The sequence below is a fragment of the Zingiber officinale genome, chromosome 4B, assembly GCF_018446385.1.
Source record: "Zingiber officinale cultivar Zhangliang chromosome 4B, Zo_v1.1, whole genome shotgun sequence".
Classification (NCBI taxonomy): Eukaryota; Viridiplantae; Streptophyta; class Magnoliopsida; order Zingiberales; family Zingiberaceae; genus Zingiber; species Zingiber officinale.
Window position 1 is genome coordinate 139,874,336 of NC_055993.1, and position 27,634 is coordinate 139,901,969.

Consider the following 27,634-nt stretch of genomic DNA (forward strand, 5'->3'; position numbering starts at 1 on the left):
TTTCTCTCCCTCGACAGAGATTCAATCTTTCCCTGTAATAGAAATTGAGGTCTCGGCATCGAAAGATCTTTTGCTGGAAATTCAATCTCTCTGCCGTTAAAATTTCGATCTTCTGCACAAATTTGAACGTACTTTGTCAATAATCTATAGATTTGATACACCGGCAAAAGAATTGATCTCTACAACTCGCACTTTAAATCAGAAAAACACATGTAGTCGAACAAAAAAAATATATCATCAAACTCTACTCTTCCAATATGAAATAAGATACATGTTGCCAACCTCAAACAGTTGTGACTAATATGGCTTCATCTAATATAACTGACCTCGACCTCGACCTCGAACAGTTGCAACAAATATGGCTTGATGATGATGACGATGATGAAGAAGAATTTGCATTCTAACGACCTTCAGTAGTTGTGATGGTCAGATTGTTTAGTGAATAAATCTCCAAGTTTTCTGCTGATGGATCATTTCTTTGGATGGTAAATATTGGTTTTTTAGGTGCATGAAAACAACTGACAACATTGCTGGTCTGCCACTCGGGCTGTCCTGAATACACAAGAGACCCACATGGATGCTCCTTAATGTTTCATCTAGGTAGCAAGACGGTTCTAAGAAGGATCTATGAAGTCCTTTACATTCCCTTCATTCCATAGTTGCCTTGCCTGAAAAAACACTTCAACTTTGTGAGTTTGAAAAGATCAAGCATTTTACTTTTCTAAAATTTCAGTGTTTACTTACATCAGCCAAGAGATGGGTGAAGTCGACCGCGAGGTAAAAGCTACTATTTCGTGGGCCGCTCACAATCTCCAAGAGCAATACTCCGAAACTATAAACATCATATTTCATAGAAAAGAGTCCTTACATTGCATATTCAAGAGACATATATCCACTACAAATACATTGCACATCCATTCGATATTAAACTTCTCTTTTCCTTGAGTGTTTTTCTTAATTTCGAATCACATAATACTTAATAAGTTGCAACAACTCTTTTGGTATTTGCTTCATTCTGGTTCCGTCCAAAGATCTTTTCCATTCCAAAATCAGTTATCTTAGGGTTCATATCCTTGTCTAACAAAATATTGCTCACCTTAAGATCTTAAGATCGTGGTGAACAATCCGTAACTTCGAATCTTGATGAAGATAAAGAAGTGCTCGAGCAATTCCTTTGATTATGTTGAACCTCTTCCCCCAATCGAGCTTCGTCTTTAGCACCGGATCTATTCAAATTACTTCATAAAGCCTAAATCCACAATTGTAAAGTTGAAGTTCACTATCAAAAAGTGTAAGGAAACCAACCCAATAGGAAGAACTCCAAGCTCTTGTTGGGCATGTATTCATAAGCTAGTAGTTTCTCTTCCCCATGAATGCAATAGCCAAGGAGCCCGACTAGGTTCCTATGCTGCAACCTAGCAATCAATTAATCTCATTCTTAAACTCTACAAATCCTTGTCCAGATTCTCTAATTAGTCTTTTAATTGCAATTTCTTGTCCTCCTTGAAGAATGCCCTGAAACAAGAAAAAGTCAACTTCTTCAACCACAAAAACTTCAATCTAATTCTCACTCTAATCCACTACACAAATCTCCCGCCGATGTAAAGTCCTGGATAAGGGTCTATTATACGCATCTTTACGGTGCATTAAGGCTCCCCTTCAGTCTAATTCTCAATCTATCAACAGACTTAAAAAGATTGTTTGTACCTTGTAAACTATGCCAAAGCCTCCTTCTCCCAGTTTATTTGAAACAGAGAAGTTGTCAGTGGGCTCTCAAAGCTGATCAGTGGAAGCTCTGGAGCAGCTTGATCTGCTGCACTCCTTCCACAACTTCTTTAGAACCAGAGAAATTGTTCAAAAAATCTCGACTCCAGTGCAAATCTCGCCTGAACACAGTTTTGATTTGCTCATCAAACTTCCACACAGCAAAGACGCAGGCAAAAGCAGAGGCTGCTCCTAAAATGGACAGCACATGCAGCAGTATCTTCCTCCTGCTCTTGCTGCTTGATCCACCTGATTGAAGATGACAATTCAGTTGCATCAGATGTTACTCGTTGTTCGGTCAGTGGCAGCGAAAAGAGGCATAAAGTTTACCTGAATTGAAGCTCATGAGCCTCAGATACAAGTCACTCCTCCAATACTTAGCATCTCAGCGTCAACAAAACACCTTGTCCAAACCAAACACCTTGGAGTTGTAGCATTCCCCGCGTTCAGATCAGCATAAGCAAAGGCTTGACAGGAGCAATTGGTCGAGCACTCAGACCTGCATTCGCTCACGTTCATCTTTTTCCTCACGCGCACGAACTGGTCCGGCAACTTCATCCCTGCCACTAGGAGGAAGCCGTCCCCCTCACCGCACCGGAGAGCTCTCGCCCTCGAGCAACCGCCTGAATGGTCGCCGCCGCTCCAAGCGGTCTGGCCGGAGGATCCGTAAACTTGGCAGCCGATCGTTACGGATGTGAAGGTTCGCCATAGTTTCGATGTGGAGTCCCAGCTCAGGAGCTGCAGCTGGCCGGAGTGCTTCAGGGTGTACCTGGTGTGGCGTAACGAGTAGCACAAAGGTGTCCGTTGGGTGATCGAAGCTCTGCCAGAGGACGCTGCAGTTGTCATATCGGAGAACTAGATTCTCGGTGTTGAGTAGCACCGCCTCCGTGGCGGTTCCTGGTGGATTCGGCGACCAGAAGGTGAAGTTGCTCCGGCGCGAACCGACGATGCGGAGGCTGCTGTCGTCGGAGAAGAGGAGAGCTGCGTATGGGCCGGTGACGGGGCTCTCCCTGTTGGCGACCCAGATGACGGTCCTCTGGGGGATGTTGTACCAGACGCCGAGGTAGAGGTCCCCGCCGGTGCTCCCTGGGGAGAAGAAGCCGAGGACGAAGGCGCAGCGGTCGGAGGTCAAGGTCTCATTGGAAGGTATGAGTTGACCGGGGGTTAACCTGTTATCTGAAACGCAGGGGAGCAAATGCAGAGAGAAAAGGAAGAGGATTTTGACGACGGGCAAAGACTTCGCCATTGCCTTTCTCGAGCTTCTTCGATTGCGTTGTTAAAATAAAGACATAATTAAGTTTTAGTAGATAATTAAATAAGTTAAATACGTATAGAGATGGATTGACAATAAAATTTATTTTTTTTAGCTAAATTAGCAATCATAATTTATCTCAGTTACTAATTAGCAACGTAAATTAGATTCTATTGTTAATTGTGGATTTTTTAGTATTAATTATATGATGAGTTACAATAAATAATATAATTTAATTAATCAAATTTTTAAATGATTGTCAATAAAATTGATGATCTTCGTATAATAAATTAAATATCAAATGTATTTAAGATCTCATTATCGGTAAATATTTAACATATTTAACTAGTAAATAAAAATAAAAATATATGAAAAATTAACACTATAATTTTTTCAACACTTAAATTCGTAATTGAAAGAGATGAAGTAAGAAAACTTTACCTCAATTAAAAAGTGTTTACTGTGAAGTGTCGGCGAAGTGATGACGACAGCACTGGCAGCAGATGATAGCGGTGCTGGTGATAGCGGTGTATATCCTTCGATAAAAACCCTCACAAAATTCATACATACACCTATATAAACAACAGAAAAGCAGTAACTCTAAAAGAGATAACCATCCAAAAAATCATTCCACCATCCTCACCAAACCAAAAAAGAGTCAAAATTCCAAATTGATGAACCAAAATAACTCTTACTTCATTGTATATCACATTTGATGATGGGGAGGAGATTTTTAATGATGAACTTTTTTCCATCTTCATTTATTTCATCAATTTAAAATTCAAGCTCTTTTTTACTTTGATGAGAGTGGTAGAATGAGTTTTTGGTTAGTTATCCCTTTCAGAGTTGCTGCTTTTGAATAGATCGAGTTTATCTAGATCGCGGTCAAACGCGATCTATGCGAGAAGGGTAAAGTTTTATCCCCTCCTAGGCACCTGGAACCCTTCCAAGCGCCCCGACCAAGACTATAAATATAGCCTTGGTCCAAGAAGCTCAACAAGACAAGAAATTTTGATTACAATACTTGTATGCTTTCATTGTTAGTTTAGCTTCTTATTTTTCTGTGCTTGAATGATGTAAGAGGCTTCTCCACCCGAAAGAAGATATTCTATTGTGCTTCATCCTCCTTGGATTAACAACCTCCCTGGTTGTAACCAAGTAAATACTTGTGCCTCTTCTTTTTATTTTCTATCTATTTATTTTATGCAAGTGTTACTTTGAAAGTCCGAGAAAGGATCGTGTTTTTTTTAGGGCAATTCACCCCTCCTCTCTTGTCGGCATCCAACGGTCACCAACAAGTAGTATCAGAACAAGGACGCCTCAGGAGGACTAACCGTCGACTAAAGTAACGAGATGACCGGAACGAACATCTACCCACTAACGTTCGAGGGGGAGTTCGCATTTTGGAAGTGACGAATGGAGGTTTATTTTAAAACTGATTTTAATATATTATTAATAATGACGTATGATTATGAAGCTCCAAAGGATACAAAAGGAGAAGAATTTAAGGAGCATCAATGGACTGATAAGCAGCGCGATGAATTCATGACAAACAGTAGGGCTGAACCCCGCCTTCTGAGTGTACTACCTACCCAGGATCTCGAAAGAGTCGAAAAATACAGAAGCGCAAAAGAACTTTGGGAAAAGTTCTTGAAGCTCTACTAAGAACTATTTGAAGCCGACTCCTCTATGGACACCGAGCCGTCGTCAAAAAAATCCGAAATGGAGGAAATTACCGGGACAACCCTAACAGCCGAGTTCCATCTCGAGGACACAGGAAACTTATCCTAGATGAGCATCGATGAAGGGGGAGAGTCTTTGGAAGAAAACAACTCAACAGGGGAAGCATCAAAAGTCGACAAGGTAAGTCAAGTACGGTCTCCACCTCCTGACCAATTGCTTAATTCGGTTAAAATACTGTCGAAAGATTTTTGCGAGTTAAAAATATTATCGAAACATTTTTGCGAATTAGAAATTAAAAATAAAACAAAGAGTAGTGAGTTTAAAGAAACTCTAGCAACAGATTGTTGATTAAAGAATCTCGACAAACTAATAAGAAAAAATGACATGTTAAAGGTGCAAACACAATTTTCTACATGTTCAAAATTCCCTGCTTTAAATTTGAGAAATTATAATAGATTAAAATGAAAATTTAAATATCACAATGAAAGAATTGACAATAACTTGCAATTTTTTCCCATTTGAGTTTATTTAATTGCTTTAAAGGCTTATTTCTATACAATTTGTTTAAATCTTGAAAATGTATTTTCTTCTGTCAAAATGCATGTTCTATTTTTCAGAAAATATTTCAAGATTTCAAAAATTGACTTAAGACTTATACTACTATTTTTTTTAAAAAAAAACTTGTGTTTAAGATTAACAATTTTTTCAAGTCATTTTAACTTGATAAATTCAGAGTTTAAATTCGCTTATTTGTCTTGAAAATGTGCCCTTAGACATTTTAAGGAACCCCATTTTTTATGTGATCAAAGGGGAAGAAGGAAAAGTATAAGTCTAGGGGAGGTAGACTACAATTTTTCTATCTTTTTATCACTTTATTGCAATATTAGTTATTTTACTCTTATATCTATTTACCCTACCTTAACTTGGATTGCTCACATAAAAAAGGGGGAGATTGTTAGAACCCAAAAGGTTGTTTTGATGTGATCAACAAGTTAAGTTAGGTCCTATCGTATTTTAACCTTGTGTCTAAGTGTGCAAGAGCTTAGGAGCACAGGGAGTCGAGTAGAAGACGCAGCTAGCGAGAAGGACAGCACGGGAGAGTGCGTCTGAGAGATGAGGCACTGCGGAAGAGTACACCGGCGGACGAGAAGGAAACGTGCGGTGTTTTCGAAGAACGAGAAGCCGGAGCGGAAGATTATTCGGGGAGTAAGAGACGCAGCTAGCGAGAAGGTCGGCACGGGAGAGTGCGTCCGAGGGACGAAGAGCTGCGGATGAGTACGCTGGTGGACGAGAAGGAAGTACGCGACGATTCCGAGGGACAAGAAGCCGGAGCAGAAGCAAGCTCGAGAAGGCCGGAAGTTGGGTTCAGGTGAGACCTATTCTGGATGGCCGAGATCACCCAAGCAAGCGGAGCCGGAGCGGAAGACTCGGACCGAGATGAGCTGAACTAGAGCAGAGGGCCTGGACTGAAAAAATCAACTCTGTTGACTTTCTTGGTCCGGGAGCCCAGAACCATTCTGGGCACCCGGACTTGTCGGGGGCACCTGGAACCCTTTCGGGCGCCCGGACCTGGAGTTTATTCAGATCGCGATCAAACGCGATCTATGCGAGAAGGGATAAAGTTTTATCCCCTCCCAGATGTCTGGAACCCTTCCAAGTGTCCCGAGCAAGGCTATAAATATAACCTTGATCCAAGAAGCTCAACAAGACAAGCAATTGTGATTACAACACTTGTATGCTTTCATTGTTAGTTTAGCTTCTTATTTTTCTGTGTTTGAATGCTGTAAGAGGTTTCTCCGGCCCAAAGGAGATATTTTATTGCACTTCATTCTCCTTGGATTAACAACCTCTCCGGTTGTAACCAAGTAAATACTTGTACCTCTTCTTTTTATTTTCTGTCTATTTATTTTTTTTTGCAAGTGTTACTTTGAAAGTTCGAAAAAGATAGTTTTTCTTTTGATATTTGTGCAAACTATTCAAACCCCCTTCTAGCCGGCCAACACGATCCAACAATATTGTCCTGTTCTTCCTTTCAGCAACTTTATTTTGCTAGGGTGATCTTAGAACTATCAAAAGATGATGAATTCCATGCAACTCACAAAAGCTGTTAAATTCATTAGATATAAATTCACCATCCCTATTGATTCTTAATGCTTGAATTTGATATCTATTTTTTTTTTCAACAAGAGTTTTGAACTTTGTGAATGTACCAAATACCTCAGATTTTTCCTTCAAAAAATAAATCCATGTCTTTCTACTAAAATCATCAATAAAGAGTACAAAGTAATTGCTTTTACTGAGAGATTTGGGCTTGATAGAACCACAAACATCAGCATGGACAAGTTGAAGTGACTTGGTTGCTCTTGAAATGGATTGCTTTGGAAGGCTCTTTCTTGAATGCTTGCCTAGTAAGCATGCTTCACATAATTGATCAGGATAATCAATTTTTGGAATCCCTTTCACCATCTTATAATCTCCCAAAGCTTTAAGTACATCAAAATCCAAATGGCCAAACCTCATATGCAAAATCCATGATGGATCTGGATAAAGTTTTCAAGCACATAAGTCCACAATTCTTCAAGTCCAATAAGAACATCCTATTCTTAGCCATAGCACCATTGCAACAAGGTTAGAATCTTAATCTCGTAGCCAAAGCATATAATCATTCATATGAATCTTGTAATGTCTTTCTAAAAGTTAGCCTATACTTAAGATATTACTAGTCAATTTTGGAACATAATAAACATCATAAAGTACTTTATGGCCACCATTCTTTATTTCAAGAAGAATTTTATCTTTGTTTTCAGTCTTCACCTTTGTGTTGTCTCCAAAGTTTACAAAACCTTTCTTGTTTGTATCAAGCTCCACAAATTTACTTTTATTACCTGTCATATGATTGCTAGCTCTATTATCAAGATACCATGTGTTCACTTTTTCAATAGAGTCCTTAAGTGCAAGAACAAGGATTGCTCTACATCATCTTCCTTATTCTCCATTAGATTTGCCTCTTCATCTTACATGTTTGATTGATACTCCCAAGCATAATGTCCAAATTTGTGACAAGAATAACATTCAATTTGATATTTATTTCTTCTATCATCATACCTCACATAATTACCTCTTCCTCTTCCATGACCTCTTGCAAATGTTTGATTTCTTTTGTCAAACTGAGAAGGTTGCTCGATCATCTCTCCCTTGACCACGACCATATACATGTTATGATTGTTCTTGCTTTCTATGCTTCATCTTTTCTTCATGAGCCTATAATGATCCGTTTAATTCATCAATGGTCATGATCTCCAAACCTTTGGACTCTTCAATTGCAACAACAACATGATTAAACTTTGTGCTAAGAGAGCGTAGCACCTTCTCAATTACCCGAACGTCAAGCACAGTTTCTCCAAATCTCTTCATTTGATTGATAACAACAAAAACTCTTGTAAAATAGTTATAGATATATTCACTCTCCTTCATAAAGAGTGATTTAAACTCAGCCCTTAGAGTTTGAAGTTGCACCTTCTTCACCTTATCTACTCCCATAATAGAGTTGTGAAGTGTCTCCTACGCTCTCTTTGATGTTGTTTCATTGGCTATTTTCTCAAACATGTCTTCGTCCAAACCTTGATGGATGATGGTAAGCGCACCTTGATCTCACTTTCTTTTTTTCTCCAAAGCATCCTTTTGATTTTGAGGTAGAGTTAGCACATTTAAGGGTTCTTCAAAACTAGTTTCAACGATATCCCCATAGGATCCAAAATAGCCTTCATTCTAACTAGCCAATTATCATAGTTGAGTTTCGTAAGTTGGGAGTATTGAAAAGAAATGATTTGGATGCAATTGGCTCAAACACCACTTTGTTGAAAAGTGATGCTTTCTAAGAAGAGAAGATGAGTTGTAGTATAATGACTTTGTATTGAAAAAAAAATACTATCTTGCAACTTCACATTACATGAGTATTTATACTACTAAATAGAAACTTCTAAACCATACATTATTAATTAGATATATGAACTTATTTATCTAGATACATGAATTACATAATTCATGTTTCATTTGCTTTATGTACATAAAATATTTATGGTTCATGTATTCAATTTTAATTCAACTTCTAACAAAACCAACCTTGACCTTGAATAATTGCGAGTAATATGGCTTGATGATGATGAGGATGAAGAATTTGCATTCTAACGACCTTCAACCGTTGTGATGGTCATATTGTTTGGCGAATAAGTCTCCAAGTTTTCAACTGATGGATCATTTCTTTGGATGGTAAATATTGGCTTTTTAGGAGTACGAGAGATTGCGATTTCATTGTCAAGCATGAAAACAATCGACGACATTGTCGGTCGGTCACTTGGGTTGTCCTGAACACACAAGAGACCCACATGTATGCTCCTTAATGCTTCATCTAGGTAGCAAGACTGTGTGTTGGAAGAAGGATCTATGAAGTCCTTTGCATTCCCTTCATTCCATAGTTGCCATGCCTGAAAAATACTTTAACTTTGTGAGTATGAAAAGATCAAGCATTCTACTTTTCTAAAATTAAGTGTTTACTTACATAAGGCAAGAGATGGGTGAAGTCGAGCGAGAGGTGAAAGCTACTATTTTGTAGGCCGCTCACAATCTCCAAGAGCAATACTCCGAAGCTATATACATCAGATTTCATAGAAAAGAGTCCTTGCATTGCATATTCAGGAGACATATATCCACTACAAACACATTGCACATCCCTTCAATATTAAACTTCTCTTTTCATTAAGTATTTTTCTTGATTTCGAATCACATAATACTTACTAAGTTCCAACCACTCTTTTCGTATTTGCTTCATTTTGGTTCCCTCTGAAGATCCTTGCCATTCCAAAATCAGATATCTTCGGGTTCATATCCTTGTCCAACAAAATATTGCTCACCTTAAGATCACGGTGAACAATCCGTAACCTCGAATCCTGATGAAGATAAACAAGTGCCCGAGCAATTCCTTTGATCACGTTGAACCTCTTCCCCCAATCGAGCTTCACCTTTTGCACCGGATCTATTCAAATTATTTCATGAACCTTAGATCCATAATCTTAAAGTTGAATTTCACTACCAAAAAGTGCGACGAAACTAACCGAATAGGAAGAAGTCCAAACTCTTGTTAGCCATGTATTCATAAGCCAGTAGTTTCTCTTCTCCATGAATGCAATAGCCAAGGAGCCTGACTAGGTTCCTATGCTGCAACCGAGCAATCAAGTTAATCTCATTCTTAAACTCTACTAATCCTTGTCCAGACCCTCTAATTAGTCTTTTAAGTGCAATTTCTTGCCCTCCGTGGAGAACGCCCTGAAACAAGCAAAAAATCAACTTCTTCAACCATAAAAACTTCAATCTAATCCTCACACTATCAAAGGACAGCCTGATACACAAAATTATCACCAATGTAAAGTCTCATATAAAGATCAATTATCCTACTTTCCAAAATACCACGTCACATGGAAACAACTTTACAATTGTACTAAACCCCCCTTCAGTCTAGTTCTCACTCTATCAAAAGACTTAAAAAGATTGTTTGTACCTTGTAAACTATGCCAAAGCCTCCTTGTCCCAGTTTATTTGAAACAGAGAAGTTGTCAGTGGCAAGAACCAGGCTCTCAAAGTTGATCAATGGAAGCTGTGGAGCTTGATCTGCTGCCTCTCCTATTGCAACTTCATTAGCACCAGAGAAATTGTTCAGGAACTCTTGAATCAAGCTCGAATCGCGTACTAGTTCTTCGCTCTTTGTTTGCCTGAACACACCTTTTATTTGCTCATCAAACTTCCACGCTGCAAGGGCGCAGGCCAAAGCAGAGGCTGCTGCTGAAATGGACAGCACGAGCAGAAGTATCTTCCTTCTCCTGCTCTTGCCGCTTGATGCACCTGATTGAAGATGACAATTCAGTTGCATCAGATACTGCTCGTCAGTCGGTCAGTCGGTTGGCGGTGGCGAAAAGAGGCACAAAGTTTACCTGAATTGAAGTTCATGATCTTCAGATACAAGTCCTCTCCTCCAGTTATCATCTCTGCATCAACAAAGCTCCCCGTCCAAACCAAACACCTTGGAGCTATAGCATTCGCCATGTTCAGATCAGCATAAGCAAAGGCTTGACAGGAGCAATTGGTCAAGCACTCAGACCTACACTCGCTCATGTTCTTGTTCCTCACGCGCACGAATTGGTCGGGCAATTTCATCCCTGCCACTCTGAGGAAGCCGTCCGCCTCGCCGCACCGGAGAGCACTCGTCCTCGAGCATCCGCCTGAATGGTCGCCACCGCTCCAAGCAGTCTGCGACCTCGGCTCGAACCCTTCCAAGCACTTGCACGCCGGCACTGTTCCGTTGACGTTGCAGGACGCGAACTGGCCGCAGGATCCGTAAACTTGGCAGCCGTACGGTACAGATACGAAGGTTTGCCATAGTTTCCATGTGGAATCCCAGCCCAGGAGCTGCAGCTGGCCGGAGGGGTTTAGGGTGTACCTGATATAGGGCGACGAGTCTGATACGTTAATGGTGAAGTTGAATCCGTCTTCGTCTTCTAAGACCGTGAAGTAGATCACGAAGTTGGCGTTGGAGCTCGGGGTGTGCCAGCTGCCGAACGCGTCGCCGGACCACACTGAGGTCCGGTAGTAGATCTCTGAGCCTCTCCATGTCATGAACTGAAGGGTAGCGGTCGAGTCGAAGCCGAAGGTGAAGCTCCCCGGCGAGGGGTCGTCGGCAGCCTTCCACGAGGTGAGCCGGTTGGGCGAGCGGTCGTGGTAGGCGTATCGGAAAATCATGCCGGGCAGAAAGGTGTCCGTTGGGTGATCGAAGCTCTGCCAGAGGACGCTGCCGTTGCCGTCTCGGACAACTAGGTTCCCGTTTTTGAGTAGCACCGCCTCCGTGGCGGCTCCAAGTGGGTTCGCCGACCAGAAGGTGAAGTTGCTCCCGCGCGAGCCGACGACGCGGAGGCTGCGGTCGTCGACAGAGAAGAGGAGAGTTGCGGGCTGGCCGGTGACAGGGCTCTCCCTGTTGGCGACCCAGATTACGGTCCTCTGGGAGATGTTGTACCAGATGCCGAGGTAGAGGTCGCCGCCGGAACTCCTTGGGGAGAAGAAGCCGAGGACGAAGACATCGCTAGTCAAGGTCTCATTGGAAGGCATGCGTTGGCCGGGGGTCAGCCTGTTATCTGAAACGCAGAGAAGAAAATGCAGAGAGAAGAGGAGGAGGATTTTAGCGATGGGCGGAGACGTCGCCATTGCCTCTCTCTAGCTCGTTTCTCCGAACAATGAACTGTCTCGCTCGCAGTGGAAGACTGAAGCAAGCGAACGGTGCTTACTTGGAGTCGACGTTGAACTAGAGCCGCTTTAGTGGGACCGCGCGTTACATCATCAATTAAATATCTCAAATATAATAATCAAATATTTCATCAATTATCACATGTTCATAGATTTCGTTATTATCTTATCAATTAATATTACTTTTATATTTAAATAAAATTAATTATATTTTTAAATTCTTCAATTCAATATATTTCATCGTTAATTTATCTATAAAAAAAATTGTCAGCACGTGCAATGACGGGGGCAGACAATTTATAATCCTATGATTGATCGGATAAAAAAGAGTCTCCACTATTTGTTTATCTCCTCTCTTTGCTATCCGGACTACTTCCGCTTTTTTCGCATGTTTTCTTTTTCCATAAAAAATTCAGTCGCCCTTCGTTGTCGCAGACCCCCGGATTATAGCCGGCTGTACGAGTTCGGACCTTCTAAATTTCTTTATTTTCATATTTTTTTATCGATTAGATGAATTAAATTATATTTTAAGGATATTTTAATTTACATATCACGAGAATATTATACACATCTTAAAGATATCATAATACCTTAAAATGTAATTTAATTCATCCGATCGACAGGGAACACGAGGATAAAGATTTTTATCCAATGATTTCTAATATTTCCAACTCCACCCTTTTCAAGGATGATGATCTGAAGTTCGAAAATATTTAAAGTCTCTAAATATCTTTCACTATGGATGCACTAAGAGGTAAAGGGGAAATGGATTGGAGCTCACATGTGTCATCCAGTGGAAGCTTAGATTGCCAATATTGATAATGGGATCCACTCGATTAAGATGGCACATTCGTAAATTAATTCAGTTTCGATAAATTAATAGGTAGTTTTTTTTAATGGATAGTTGAATACTGATTGATGAGATTTTTACTATGATCATTTTTAAATTTATCCTAATAATCAGTATATAAAATTTCTGTAAGGCTGAACCAATTACTCGTAAAATTAATCGACATAAGTTGAATACCTAAATACCTAATACCAACTAAACAAAAAGATTCATTATTAAATTGATGTAGATCTTATAAGCACCTTAGTTAGTTTTGATATGATTAACTAAGTTAAGTTAGACTCTGTGTCTAAGTGTGCAGGGAATTAGGAACATAAAAAGTCGAGCGAAAGACACAACTAGCGAGAATGATGATATGAGAAGCCAGTCGACGAATATCTTCGGGTTCATAAGAGTACATCAACGGACGAGAATGACGCGTGCGACGCTTCTAAAGGACGAGAAGCGGGGGAGGAAGACTGCTTGAGGGGAAGGCCGGAGTTGGGTACAGGTGAACAACCGGCGCATCACTGGACTATTGAGTTGACTATGTCCAATCGCCCAGACCTGGTCCAAGCGCCCGGACCAGGATTCCTTCAGGCCACATCAGACAGTCGTTGCGGTGAAGAGGATTAGTGCGGAGCCACGTCAGCCGAATCTAGGTGTCCGGACTGGGTCCAGGTGCCTGAGAATCGATAACTCATCGACGAAGAGTTGCTGCAAAAGGGATTGAGGCGACCACGTCCAGGTGCCCCAGACCGGGTCTAGGTGCCCAAGAGCTGTCATGCCGACAAATGTTATTTCGATCAGTGGGCTATAAATAGTGTCCTAGTCCTCATAATTCAATACAACACACTATGTAATTTTTCTAATTTTGAACTTCTATTCTCAATAATATAAGAGGCTTCTCCACCTTCAATAAAGGAGATCTTTCTATTGAAGTTTTAATTATCTTGGATTAGCAACCTCCCCATTTGTAAACCAAGTAAACTTGTAGTCTTCTCTTACTTTTATTTATGTTTATTTTGATTAACTAATGTATGTTTGTCTTTGCTAAGAATGATAGCAAAAGAAAGTTTTAATTCTAACTTGCAGGGTTATTCACCTCCCTCTAGTCGGCCTAACGTGGACCTACAATTAGTATCAAAGTCCAACCGCCTCAGAAGGACTAACTGTTAATTGAAGAAAAAAAAAGATGGTTGGATATATCATCTACCCACCAACGTTAGAGGGAGAATTCGTGTTTTAGAAATGAAAAATAAAGGTATTTTTTCGAAATGACTTTGATATAATGCTTTCAATTAAATTTAGCTTTGAAGTGCCCAAAAGCAAAGATGGGAAAGAACTCGAGGAGTATCTTTGGACTAAGAAGTAGCACAACGAATTCATGGCTAATGGTAAAGCCGAGTTCTACCTTCTAAGCATTTTGCCTGCTCAGGAACTCGACAAAATCGGCAACTATAGCCGTGTAAAAGGACTTTGGAAAATTTCTTGAGTTTTACGAACAATCAAAATAAGAAAAATCCGATTTTGTAATGGATACCAATTCATCTTCAAAAGAGTTCGAGACTGAGAAAATTGTCGGAATAACACTAATTGCCGAGTACCTACCTGAAGATGACGAAAATGCTTCGGAAGAGAGCATCGATGAAAGGGGAGTATCAACCGATGAATCTTACACAATAAGTCAAGTACACCAACTTCCTCCATATCAACTATATAAATACATTAAATGCCAAGTAAATCTTTGTGTAAAACTTGGTCAAAATATTAGAATATTACACTGGTTTACTAGAAATTTTTTAAAAATTAAAAGTTAAAAATGCAAATCAATAAAATAAAATATAATTATTAGAAAAGAATTCTACGAATTTATATTCCAATTCTTTACCAATTTTAAATTTTAGAAATTATAAAGGGTTTAATTGATATATTAACAATCATAGGGATCAAATTGTAAAAATTTCTAAGGATTATATCCCCTGAAAATTTTTGATAAATCCAGTAAATATGAACTATTAGGTTCATAAATCAAGATTAGTTTGATTAAAACTAATTTTTATTCGAGCTTTAATTTTAATTTACTTTAATTTTTAATATTACTTACAAAATTAATTAATTTTTAATATGACATTGTTGATCTCATGTATGTTTTTAACAATTTTAATTTTGAGAAACTCCTTTCAGCTAATCCTACGGTAACAGACATAGTTAACAATATTCTATAAGCAATTGCAACATTTGGATAACAATCTATATTTTTCACAAAATTAAGAATATCAATTGCTGACATTATCTCATTTGGTAAAGTCACTTGTAATATTTTTAATTCCGTAAACAAATCATCTAACTCAACATCTAATGAATTTTCATGCGTAAAAGTGGATGTTAAATTAATACAACATTTTCTCAACTCATCATTATATAATGATTTTAATGTTTTCGAATCAAACAAAAAACCAAATATATTTTCAAATGCTTTCATTTCATCAAATCTACTTTTCAAAGAAGAAATTTCCATGTCTACAACAATCACAAAATAATCAATTCTAAAAGATTCTTCCGGTGATAGTGGAATTTCATCATCTTCTTTCTCATCAAATTGTTTTTTCTAAAAATACAACGTTTTATTGAAGATATTGGTTCTATATTCATATCAGATGCAAGACTTTTAGCAATAGTCAAACTTATTGCAAAACCATCGTTCCTATATTTTTCAAAATATGATATTACACCATCTAATTGTTTCATAGCAGAATCAATGCACATAGATTTTGATTGTAACTTCTTACTTATTGATCCTGTCCGAACCAGGAGTCAACGGACGCTGGGGATGTGGCGCTTCTTGCTGGATCCTCAAGTGCTCCGGCGAACCTGCAACAAAACCGAGCCGGGAGGGGTGTCCCGGCGACGGCCCTCCGACGCTCAAGTTAGGCGAAGGAATAAGAAAGTGGCTTAGAAAATGTAGACCTGTGTCCCTCCGGTTGAAGAAGTGGAGGCCTTATATAGACCTCTCGAAGGAGCCTGGGCACACCAATCGAAGCAATCACCTGCTTTCGACCATGCCTAGGTGTGGGCCTGTCAGAAGGGCATTCATAAGACCATACTGCTACTGTATCAACCTTTCCGTGACGTGATGGTGGGGCCTTTAATAGTGTCATCTTGCGTACAGTCTAATCATCATGCCTTTGCTGACATACCATATCCCGAGCCGAGCGAATAGGCCGCTCGGCTAACCACTGTTCCCTCGCCACGATACCGGCCGAGCGGACACCTCCGCTCGGCCATTCTGTCCTCGGCCGAGCGGACACCTCCTCTCGGCCACTCGGCTCCGGTCCTCCTGTCTTGGCGTCGGAAACCCAAGCCCATGGCTGGGTTATCTATGGCTCCGCTCGGACCTGCTCAACTGCTTGACGCGGCCATTACCCGCTTAGTCAGCCCTCCATCCGTCTTCAGGCTGGGACCCTTCAGGGAGTGGGTCCCCCATTCTTACCGCCGGATCACTTATCATATTTATAGCAAATAAAATGTCATACCAAATAACCATACCAAGTAAAAATTCAAAACTTTCAATTGAGTTAATTATACTTTCAGCTTCACTCTTAGACTTTGCATCATCACAAATGTTATATAATTCTAATAAATCACTTCGCACTTCAAGAGCCTGAAATCTAATAGCTTGAACACTTTTAATATGACTTTCCCAACGTGTGTTTGAAAAAGATTTGACAGTTAATCCTTTCACATTATCAAGTAAAACTTTCCATCTTTTAGGAGAACTTGAAAACAATGTGTATATGCGTTGCACTACTCCAAAAAAAGAAACAGCTTTAACACAAGAATGCGTCATATCACTAAGAGTTAAATTAAGACTATGACAAGCGCATGGCTTGTATAACGCTCTTGGATTTATTTCAAGCAACTCCTTGGTGTTTTCCTTTCATATTAGAACCATTATCATAATCTTGCCCTCTAATATTTTCAATACTAAGATCAAGTGATTTTAACACATTTTTTAATTGATTAAAAAGTCCAAAACCAGATGTATCATTAACTTTTAAAAACTCTAAAAAATACTCTTCTATCTTCGCATTGCTAGATGACATATTAACACATCGTACTATGAAAGTCATTTGTTCTTGATGACTTATATCTGGAGTACAATCAAGAATTACTGAAAAATATTTTGCCTCCTTAATTTTCTTAATGATAATACTTCTAACATTATCAGCTAAAAGAGAAATCAACTCATTTTGAATTTTATGACCAAGATAATGATGATGAATTTCATGATTTTGAATGCGTCTAATATGATCTTGCATCACAACGTCAAATTCAGCAATCATTTCAATCAATCCTAAAAAGTTTCCATTACTTTCTTGATATAGTTTCTCATTAGATCCTCGAAAAGCCAAACAACATTTAGAAAGACATTTTACAATTGCTAATATTCTTATAAGAACTTGTCTCCAACGCTCTTTTTCTTTAGAGATTTCTCGTTGTAGATCTTTATCAATTGTTTCATTTTTATCTAATCTCATTTTTAATTTTTTCCAAGAGTTCATATTAGTTATATGTTCAATAAAATTTTCATGTTCTTAAGTCGTTCACTGATATGTTTCCAATCTCTAAACCCATCATTTGCTAAAGAACTTCTATTATTTTCAGATTTAAATAACTTACAACAAAAGCAATAAACTTTATCTACATGTTTACTGTATACCAACCACTTTCGGTCTCTGACCTCTCCATTACTTAATTTTTTAAAATAATGAGTACTTGAAAAATGTCTAGAGTAGTGATCAAAAGGAAATATGAGATTCATTTCTCTTATAGGCCCCTTTTCAACTAAAATATTATGTGCATTATTATCAAGATTATCCCAATTCCTTGGATCATATATATATCAAGTGGAGGAATAAATTGTTTATCACACTACAACAAAATTGTTAAAAGACAACATCATAAAGACAACGGTTTTAGAAGGAACTGTTGTTAATTTGGTAAAAGACAACGGTTTTTTACAAAACCGTTGTCTTTGAGCGCCTGAAAAAAATAAAAGATAACAGTTTTGTAAAAACCGTTGTTGTTGAGCGACTTATGGTAAAATCAACAACACATTTTACAACAGTTTTCTAAAATTGTTGTCTTTAAGCGCTTTTTTAGAGTCAAAGACAACAGCTTTAATAAACCGTTGTCTTTGACTTTATTCTTTTGCCGGTTTTCCCTTCGTCGTTTTTGTTGTAGCAGTGATTTGCTTTCCTCTCTCCGAAAATTTTTTTGCGCCCTATTTCCCCCCTTAACCTACCCGAACCCTATTTTCCCCTTCATCGTGTGTCAAATGCCTCTCCTTGTTCTTGCGGTATTTGAATCACCGCTTTGTTTTTGAAGCCCTAAACTAAAGGCTTCTCTCACTCACTGTCTTCGTCGTCTCCTTCTCCAATCCTCCCGTGGCAGTGGCGGCTCTCCATTCCATCGCCTCTTGATCCAGCTGAGTTCTTCCTTCATGGCGCTCGTCGCCCCTGCAGCAGACTGTATTCAAGGGTTCTTGGAAGGGTTTATGCGGGGGTTCCTCGATTGATCGTGAATGATCGTTTTTGGTTCCATTTCCTTTCTCTTTTCGTGTTTCTTTCTTAGCCGGTCATCTCAGCTGAAGTCCAAAGATACTACAGACAAGCTGTTGACTATTTGATCCTAGGTCTTGCAGGAGTTTGTTTAGGGATACTTGCTAAATCATCAAACGACTCGAATCTAGGAGCTTCTGGTTACACATACACAATTATAGCTGTTTGTAAGTTGGAGATGGGTCACCTTTCGTTACGCATACTCGATTGTTTGTAAAAACTCTCTCTTCTAACCTTTGTTTACCACGCCATGGAGACATCAACGCGCCTTCTGTGGAGCACCAGCTTCTTCCGCCACAAGTTCTTCTCCCTCTTCATTTTCTCCTGCTAAGCCGATCGACAGATCCCCTTCGATCTATCCAACTAGGTTGGGATCCAAGGGAGGGAGAAATCAGACGCGTAGTATTTTTTTTTTCTAGTCGTATTTGTTCAATTCAGATCCGATCTGTTGATCGTTTAGGATCTGAGAAGAGAGGATGGATTCTAGTCCCCATCTGATATTTGATTCCTCTTTGTCGTCCACTCGCGCATGGCTACTCGTGTTGGGCGACGGAACTCCATCTTCCGAGGTACTATTCCTTCTACTATTTCATTGACTTTGACTTGGATTTGGTTTTAGTTATAATAAACTGTTCGATTTGGGGCGGAATTAAAGGGTTGAGGTCGGCGGAGGAGCATGGCACCACCAAGAGGCTGTTCTTCACATCACCGGATGAGATTTACGAGGAGGAATACTACGAGGAGCAGCTGCCGGAGAAGAAGCGCCGCCTAACGCCAGATCAGGTTACTCCTTTACTCAAATTTCAGAATCAAGCTACCAGATTTTTACAGTTTAAAGAAAAGATAACTTCCATATTCCTTTTTTGGCTCCCCTTATCGTTTACCAGCAACTTTGGAGAGAGCTATGCTCTTCTTTTAAGAAATAATGATTTCGATTCTCATGTGATCATGCCACCAACTTTGGGAGGAAAGAGTCTGTTGGTTTGTCTTGTTTTGGTAGAGTAAAAAGTTTGTTTTGTTCGTATCCAAATCTGGGTGTTAGATCATTGAATGCATAATTGGCGACAGATCAACGTAGTTGTAGTAAATTTTTCGTTAGGTTTACTAGTGGTAAGATGTAATAAGAAGATACTTATCGACCAACTTCTCATTGTTTTACTCCATTTGCTCTGTCGCTGAATATTTGATTTGGATGCGGGACTGATCGGCTTCCTTTCTCCAACAAAGGTAAATTTATCGGAACGTAGCTTTGAGGAGGAGAACAAGTTGGAGCCGGAGCGAAAGAGCGAACTGGCTCAAAAGCTAGGCATGCAATCGAGGCAAGTTGCAGTGTGGTTCCAGAACCAGCGTGCAAGGTGGAAGAACAAGCAACTTGAGCAGGATTTTGATCGGCTCAAGTCCTCATATGAGTCACTCCTTGCTGATCATGCTGCCCTCTTCAAGGACAACGAGGGATTGCGGTTGGAGGTAATTCCCCTCTTTCTCCTCAGATCCATAGAGTCTCTCCCAATTTTGCAAGTTGGACTATGAGTGCCTTATTTGTTAATTTGATACAGCTTTATTTCTAAGTTATTGTTTATAGCGTTTGCTATTTTTCATCAACACTATCTAGGTGAAATATTCTGGGGTGATGAAGACTCTTCGAATCTTCATTTCCTTCTGAAACTCATAGTTTTAAGCATCTTACATTTCCATTAACTTCCATAAATGGTTAACGCTAAAAGGTATGTTTGCTCTTCTTATTTTGTTGAGAATGATCAGAATGCTGTTATTTTTTGTTTACGTGTTCAACTAATGGTTTACAGCACTTACCTAAAATCATAGAGAAACTTATATCAGGTTAGTTTATGCATTTCAGTTTCGCACTTGCTCGGTCATCTCAACTTTTAGCTTTTCTTGCCAAAAAGATCCCTTTGTTTGGTTGGTATTATCCTTAACGCTACACTGCAAAAGCTTCAAATTTATTGCAGAAGCTATCTTTGGATCCTCAGCTGAAGTCCAAAGATGCTGTTGAAGCCACCAAGCAGGTAATAGTTTTTATTCAGTGTAGTTTTTTTCTTGCATAAGCTATCTCTGGACCTTGAACATAATTGTTGCAAGTAAATGGTTGCTTCTGAAATTTAGGTTTCTGTTGCCCATACTGGATTGAGTAATGCTAAATCGTCAAGCATGTGGACTCCTTCAGAGGGTTGGTTGGCACCTATTCTGTCTGAATTTACCGATGGTGGCAATTATTATGTGCCCGCTTGTTATGCATCCCCAGCCTATTTCTTTGGAGGTGGTGAATTGTAATGAAGATTGCTTGGTCACTGCACTTATCTGCAATCTTTTGTTCCTAGCTATATAAATGTCATTTCTGTTTCCTTCTAATTTGAGGACTTCACAAGGAGGCATTTCTTTGAGTATTGGTAAGAACTTACAATGTCTTTACACTTCTGCTATTTGCTTTTGCTTGCATTGTCATTCAATCACTTTATTATTTTAAAAATATTATTATCTTTTTTATTTGTTGAACATAGATGTCTCTACTACTATGACTGTGTGTCCTGGACTAGTAGTTGGTTTTCTACTTGCAAATCAAAATGTCAAGGATGCATACCAACTGGACTGGAACAAGATGATTAAGAATTTGTTCTTATACTGGAATGCATGAAATGTTTTTCAACATCTTAAGATTTTGAGATGTTCAAACATATATATCATTTGCTGGTAAACACATTTCTGTAGGACTAACACACTTGTCAGATTATGATGAACTGATTAACTTTGAGCATCATGAATTGTTTCCTTTCTTAATGGACAGTTTTCTGCAGATTAGGATTTACACGTAAAGGAGGTGAGCTAGATAAATATTTTGAGCAGTTACTTGATTTATGAACATGATAATACATGGGGAAAATGCAGGAGCAAGACCAATTTAATAGTATTGAGATTCTTGTTTTCTTTGGGAATGAAAATGGTTTCTCAATCAAACAAAATTGAAAATATTTGGAATTTGTAATTTGTTGGACATGATGAATGGTCGGAATGGGTTAAAGTTGGATGGAAATAACTTACACTTTGTTGAGAATCACAATGACCAAGTTCATTCACATAGTTGTTTCGACTTACTTATGGCAAACCAAACCAAACAAATTTAGCAATCACTATATGCAAGATACACAAACTATCTAGACTTACCTAGAGTTGCTCTGATCTGATTGCTTTTTTCTTCCCAATGTATTCTGCCCTCCTTTACTAGCTACAGGGATAAATAAATATTTATTTGCTGTTACTAGCTACAGGGATTGTTGGTTTATTCCGTGTAAGGCTTCAGCTTGACTTAAGCAGGGTGGTGTTATCATATTAGATTATGTATAGCTCATGTGTACTTGGTATGTGTTGGATTCAACTTCATCTGCTTTCTAAGACGTTTTTGCCAATCCTAGTTTCAGTCCTTGTCCACTGCACACTTTTGCTCTATTTCATGCACAAGACGATTTAATTCAATTACCTTATTTCTTTAACTTATCTACTGTACTATTTGTCCAACTTTGTACAATTAGCCTTGAACTAACAAAAGAAATGAATTTGAAGGGTTGGAACAGCCATACCATATAAACCAGTTTCATAAACTTTTTTCGTGCTCACTTGCTTCACTACTCATGAAATTGTGAAGCGACAATGTTTCTCGTGCTTATTTGGCCATTCTTTTTTTCTATGGCCTTAACTATATTTTATTTTCATAATAGGGAGAAATTGCTGGGTTTGCAAGCTGGGTATGCAGAAAAAGAACCAGGGAGAAATTGCTGGGTTTGCAAGCTGGGTTTGCATGGTTGTGGTCTTATAAACTTAATTTTGTGGTTTCATCTTTTGTGGTTGTCATGATTGGATACTACTTGTGGTCATGTTTGGATAGCTTGTAGTAATTGTATAGAATTGTTTATAAACTTAAGTGAATGTACACATGTACCGATTTTTGTTTGAGACAAGATGTATATATAAATTAAAGACAACTAATCGAATGTATATATGTTGAAAACTATTTTTGTGAATGTATAAATGTTACGTTGTACCAGTTTGTGTGCAATGGCCATGGTTTTAACCGTTGTGAAAAGTACATATATAGACATGCAACTGAATGCACAAAGACAACGATTTTTAACCGTTGTGAAAAGTATTCTAAGACAATGGTTTTAAACTAAATTTTAAAGAAAGACAACAGTGTATATGTTGTTAAAAGTATATCTGCGATCAAATTTTTGCAAAACTGGCAATTACAACGGTTTTATATTGTTGTAGAACTGTTGTCTTTGGTATTAAAAGACAACACTTTAAATCCGTTGCATGACTGTTGTCTAATGTGGTCAAAGACAACGGATTTAAACCGTTGTCTTTTACCGCACATTTAACAACAGTGTCAGTTACAACGGGTTTAAAGGGCCTATGACAACGGTTTTTAACCGTTGTCTTTTAATGTTTTTGTTGTAGTGTCAATATTAGTATTCTCATTATCTACTACATTAGTAGCATTTTCATGCTCTCTTAAATTATCTTTATCCTCATTAACATCATGAATTTCATTAGATTCATCATTAACGTCATAAATTTCATTAGACTCATCATTAACGTCATGAATTTCATTAGACTCTTCGTTAACATCATATATTTCCTTAAGCTCATCTATATTATTCCTATTTAAATTTTCTATATTTTCATTAGAACTTATCTTTTAATAAAGAATTTATTAAGAGCACCTCTTTATGATTCATTTAATTGTTCTATTCTTTTTTTTTTTTTTTTCTTTTTTCACATCCAGAAATATGTTTTCTAGGCAGCATATTATAATGCACAAAATTACAATAATTGCAAAAGTATAATTTAAATAAACTGAATAAAATTATAATTTAAATTAACTGGAATAAATGCACCTGGAAGAAAAAGAGGAGTAGATGACAATCCGCAACTGCCACAATTCGCAAACCTCCGCAACGCAGACCGTAGAGGTTCAAAATCTTTAGGTGCAGTGTGCAGGAGGTGCTGGACTGCTGGTCAGCTGATGTAGCCGTGTAGAGAAGAGGCAAAGGTCGTTGTGACACCGTCGCGGAGTCGCCTGTAGAAAGGAGAGCAAACAAAAATGAAAAGAGGACTAAAAGAAAAGTGAAGTAATTGTAAAAAAAATCTAAGAGAAAAGAGAGAATACGAGAGCGTCGGCACTCGGCAGAAATATTTGCAAAAGCTTGAGAGGCTTGAGCAGTTGAGCTTGACAGCTTGCTGCTTGTCTATGTTAGTTAGAGCCCTAGAGCCAATCATTTGATGATTGTATGGACTCATTGTATCATATTCTTGTATATTAATAAAGACATTTGTTTGGTTATTATACTTATTTGTATTAGTGCCAAATAAACTAAGTATAATAATGTCCTTGAGTAGATAGTTCTCACCTATATCAATCGGTTAGTTGAACCGATAGTGAGATGATATAGGGAACACTACTCTAAATCATTCCTAGTCGAGTATTAACATTCAGGGACAATGTTAATGCAATAAGACTAGCATGTAGGTCAACTCGATGACTTGATCTCACAAGTCATGGATATGGAGATATCAAGTTGACACATGGGTATGCATTGGAGAATGTATACTGAATGACCCGCCATGAGAAAGTATCATGGATCGTTATATGAGTGTCACATACTTTCTCATGTGGCTATTAGTATGACTATTAGTCCTTAGACCTGAAGTCACCATGGATCCCTACATAAGGAGTTATGTACTTTAGTTTCGTCAAACGTCACCCGTAACTGGGTGGACTATAAAGGCGATTACTGGGTATATAACGAATTATGCAGAGGGATGTGAGTGATGTAGATGAGATCTATCTCTCACATATGACGGGAGCGACATCGGTATTCTTGATAGAGTGAGACCACTAAGTGCATGACCATGCCCAAATGAGTCAATATTAGATGTTGAGCTCATTTGATTGAGTGAGTCTACTTGGAGTTCAAGATTTAGATTGATTAGAGGATGACATGGTCTATGTCTCATATTGATCAATCTAGATGTCTAGGATAGAAGGACACTATTGTGAGGAGTCACAATTAGTAGTCACAAGGTGATGTCGGATCTCGACATTCTTGTAACTTGGGTAGTAATGATGTGTTGCTAGATACCGCTCATTACTTATGCTTCTAAAAGGGTTAGGGCATTGCCAATGTTACAAGAACCTATAGGGTCACACACTTAGGATAATTAGATGGAGATTAGATTCATATGATGAACCAAGAGGATTAGATTCATTTGATGAATCAAATTGGATTAAGAGTAATCCTAATTGGGCTAACTTGAGTTCGACTCAAGTTGATTCATGTGTTCAATGAGTCTAATTTAGATTTTGACTCATTGAATCAATTTAATTAAATGAATTAGATTCATTATATTAAGTTGGCTTGAATCAAATAGTTGGATTCGATCAACCATGGAAGAGATTTGGTCAAGTTTGACTTGACTTGAGAGGAAGATTAAAAGTCAAGTTTGACTTGACTTTATGCCACCTCATTGGTGAGTTGGCATTGAAGTGGACCAATGATGTTACTCCACATCATCATGGGTGTCACCTCATGGAAGTTACAAAGCCATTTTCTTAATAACTTCACATTAATTGCATTTAATGGGGAGTTACACATGAAGATTGTGGCCGGCCACATTTTGAATGGGGTGAATTGATTTTCATTCATTCATGTGTGTGTATTATTCTTCCTTCTTCCTCTTGAAGCTCTTCCTCTCCCTCTCCTCCTTGCTTGACCGAATCTTACCAAGGTGCTAGCACACCTTTGTGTGAGGTTTTCTCCACCTACGTGTCCGTGTGGATACTTCTAGAGGACCGACGCTTGACAGTCTAGAGATCCGGCAACTCCTTGGACGAGCGGGAACGCGAAAGGGCACGCTTCAAGGTATACTTCTTAACACATAGATCTAGGAGTAGATCTAAAGTTTTGAAACTCGTACTCGTAATTTTTCGTTCGGTTTTCCTTGCATGGATCTACGGCTTTGGGTGATTCGGGGTTTCCGCGACGCGAAAAGCGGTTTTCGCGGCCCGAAAAACCCAACAGTCTGCTTGTGTTGTGTAGACTGCAGTTGTGTGGCGACGGCGGAAGAAAAGGTGCAACAGTAGGTGAGCGTCGGCACTCGGTAGAAATTGCAAAAGCTTGAGGTTTGAGCTTGTCTGCTTGTGCAGTTGTGCGGCGGCGGCGGAAGAAAAGTGAGCTTGTCTGCTTGTGCAATTGTGCGGCGGCGAAGAAAAGTGCAACAGTATTAGGACCGTTAGGTTTACTTTACAAAGTCTAATTCTTAAAACAATATATATATATATACACATTAAAAGTTATGGTTTGTAGGCCCCTCCCAAACTTGGGCCCTGGGCAATCGCCCAGGACGGCCCGGCCTCTGGGCCGGGGCTGACCATCGGATCCAAAGAGTTCAGATTATAGATTTGCAGAATTTTGAGCTTGGCAGCTCCAATCTTCACTAGCTTCGCTCGTAGAGGTTTACTTGGGTGCTAGTAAAGGTTAAGCTGAGTTTAGTGCGTGTGAGCTTCTTCTTCAACACCGAAGTGAGGTTTTCATAGAGGTTCCTTGTGTGACGACAAGGAGAGACTTGTTAGAAGAGTAGTTTTGTTCAGAGATGGTTTAGATTTAAATTCTACAATTTATTTGTTTCTGCATCTTTGTTTCTGTATATCTCATTCTTGAATTCCTTCTTGCTTTAATTCTGAACTCTGTAGTTTTGAATCTGTAGATTCGTTTCTCAAGATCTAATTTCTGCAAACCAATTCTGTTTTTCTTGTTTCTGTAGCTAGAGTTTTGCAGTTTTGTTCAACAGCTTTCATTCCTGCAATTTCAATTTGTTTTCAGTTTCTGCATTACTGATTTCTGCAACTTTAACTGTAACTTTTGTTTTTAAAATTCTTATTCCTGCAAATCAGTTATTCAACTAGTTTTAGAAAATTCTATTTCTGCACCAAAAACCCAACAAATCTGCAACTTTAATCTGTAACTTTTAGTAAATTCAATTATTTGTTTCTAAATTTAGAATCCAACAAAAACCCAACAACCACCAATTCTATGGAGAAAACACCAAAAATAGTCCTTAATCTAAAACCAACACTCTATTGTTAGTTTTCCTCGTGAGATTCGACTTGGTCCCTTTGCTATATCATTTCTTTGGGTAGTGAGGGTTTTCAAACACTTAATTAATTTGGAGTTCATTTGTGACACATAATTGTAGACTTATCAGACAACCAAGTAAATCTGATCGTATTCCACTATGGAACGTTCAAAGCCACAAGATACCTCTCCTAATACGATAGTCTTCTGATGAAACTCTTGTTTAAGACTTGAAACTTATCTATAATTTTCATTTATATGAGGGGTTGTTGGAAGATTGGTTTTGGTAACTAATAAATTAAATAGGGATAAGATGGTTATTTCATGAGTAAATCATCGTAAACCAATTTCTCGAGTGAATGAGAAATTAATATCTAAGGAAAGGTTGGTCTGGTATGATAGAACTGAAGTTTTAGCTCTCACACAAGCTGAATTCATGGATGAAATTATATGAACGCTAACTTGAGTATATGTGAATGTCAATTCATGTCGAACTGTTAAGGGTGTGAAATTAGAATTAATTTCATTGATTAATTAAAAGATTAATCCATGATGGTAAAATTAATTAATTAATATTTATATTAATTAAGTAAATAATTAATAAAATTAATTATAGCTATAACATTAATTTAATTAACTAATATTATTGATTAATTGAATCAATTAATGATAATTGATCATATTAAGTGAAAAGACACCCCATGTCTTCTCACCTTTTGATAGAAACTCTTTACCCTTTGAAAGTAATCATTCATCCCTATAAAGGAATTGTACTCTTTTGATTCAAATCACTCAATTCTCAATTTGTGAATTCTCCTTTTGAGTTCTCTTCTCTCTGTCCTCTATCTTCTCTCTTAAGAGTTACAAGACTTCAAAAGTTCGACCGTATTTGAAATTTGGAGTGCTCCTATTTCAAGACATAAGTTGTTATATCCAGTGGCGGATCCAGGAATTCATGGATGGAGGGGCGATATTTACGTGGAAAAGGGATAGTATTTTCTATCTCCACCGGTGGAACCCCATGCTACTAGGGGTTCCATTACCAGCA

General features: G+C 38.4%; 2 protein-coding genes and 1 pseudogene across 5 annotated transcripts; 1 reads left to right on the forward strand and 2 right to left on the reverse strand.

Annotated features, from left to right (window-relative positions):
• Window positions 1-75: 75 nt before the first annotated feature.
• On the reverse strand, window positions 76-3,045 carry LOC121978773 (annotated as a pseudogene).
• A 5,596-nt stretch (window positions 3,046-8,641) lies between these two features.
• Window positions 8,642-12,007, reverse strand: LOC121977141 (G-type lectin S-receptor-like serine/threonine-protein kinase At4g27290). The gene is made up of 6 exons (XM_042529688.1): window positions 10,684-12,007; window positions 10,254-10,594; window positions 9,811-10,021; window positions 9,494-9,731; window positions 9,258-9,408; window positions 8,642-9,183 (listed from the first exon to the last, which is right to left on the reverse strand). Exons 1-6 carry the CDS (start codon window positions 11,945-11,947, stop codon window positions 8,884-8,886), a joined length of 2,505 nt encoding a protein of 834 aa, XP_042385622.1. The 5' UTR covers window positions 11,948-12,007; the 3' UTR covers window positions 8,642-8,883.
• A 6,034-nt stretch (window positions 12,008-18,041) lies between these two features.
• LOC121977144 (homeobox-leucine zipper protein HOX16-like) lies at window positions 18,042-22,447 on the forward strand. Of its 4 annotated transcripts, XM_042529697.1 has the most exons (7): window positions 18,042-18,606; window positions 18,696-19,008; window positions 19,095-19,222; window positions 19,667-19,906; window positions 20,410-20,466; window positions 20,564-20,847; window positions 22,171-22,447. In XM_042529697.1, the coding sequence occupies exons 2-6, from the start codon at window positions 18,969-18,971 to the stop codon at window positions 20,729-20,731; spliced, it is 633 nt and encodes a 210-aa protein (XP_042385631.1). In that variant the 5' UTR covers window positions 18,042-18,606; window positions 18,696-18,968; the 3' UTR covers window positions 20,732-20,847; window positions 22,171-22,447. The 4 variants fall into 4 exon arrangements, with proteins under 4 accessions (XP_042385631.1, XP_042385629.1, XP_042385630.1 ...); XM_042529695.1 differs by having other exon boundaries at window positions 18,042-19,008; XM_042529696.1 differs by having other exon boundaries at window positions 18,042-19,008; window positions 22,218-22,447.
• Window positions 22,448-27,634: the final 5,187 nt, after the last annotated feature.

Bases quoted from the DNA above. Each gene is read 5' to 3' on its own strand.
- LOC121977141 (XM_042529688.1), bottom strand. From the start codon at position 11,947: ATGGCGACGTCTCCGCCCATCGCTAAAATCCTCCTCCTCTTCTCTCTG. The intron at 10,595-10,683 runs GTAAACTTTGTG...ATCTTCAATCAG, and splicing joins GATCATGAACTTCAATTCAG to GTGCATCAAGCGGCAAGAGC. The intron at 9,184-9,257 runs GTAAGTAAACAC...AGTATTTTTCAG, and splicing joins TCACCCATCTCTTGCCTTAT to GCATGGCAACTATGGAATGA.
- LOC121977144 (XM_042529695.1), top strand. From the start codon at position 18,969: ATGGCTACTCGTGTTGGGCGACGGAACTCCATCTTCCGAG. The intron at 19,223-19,666 runs GTTACTCCTTTA...TCTCCAACAAAG, and splicing joins GCCGCCTAACGCCAGATCAG to GTAAATTTATCGGAACGTAG. The intron at 19,907-20,409 runs GTAATTCCCCTC...AATTTATTGCAG, and splicing joins ACGAGGGATTGCGGTTGGAG to AAGCTATCTTTGGATCCTCA.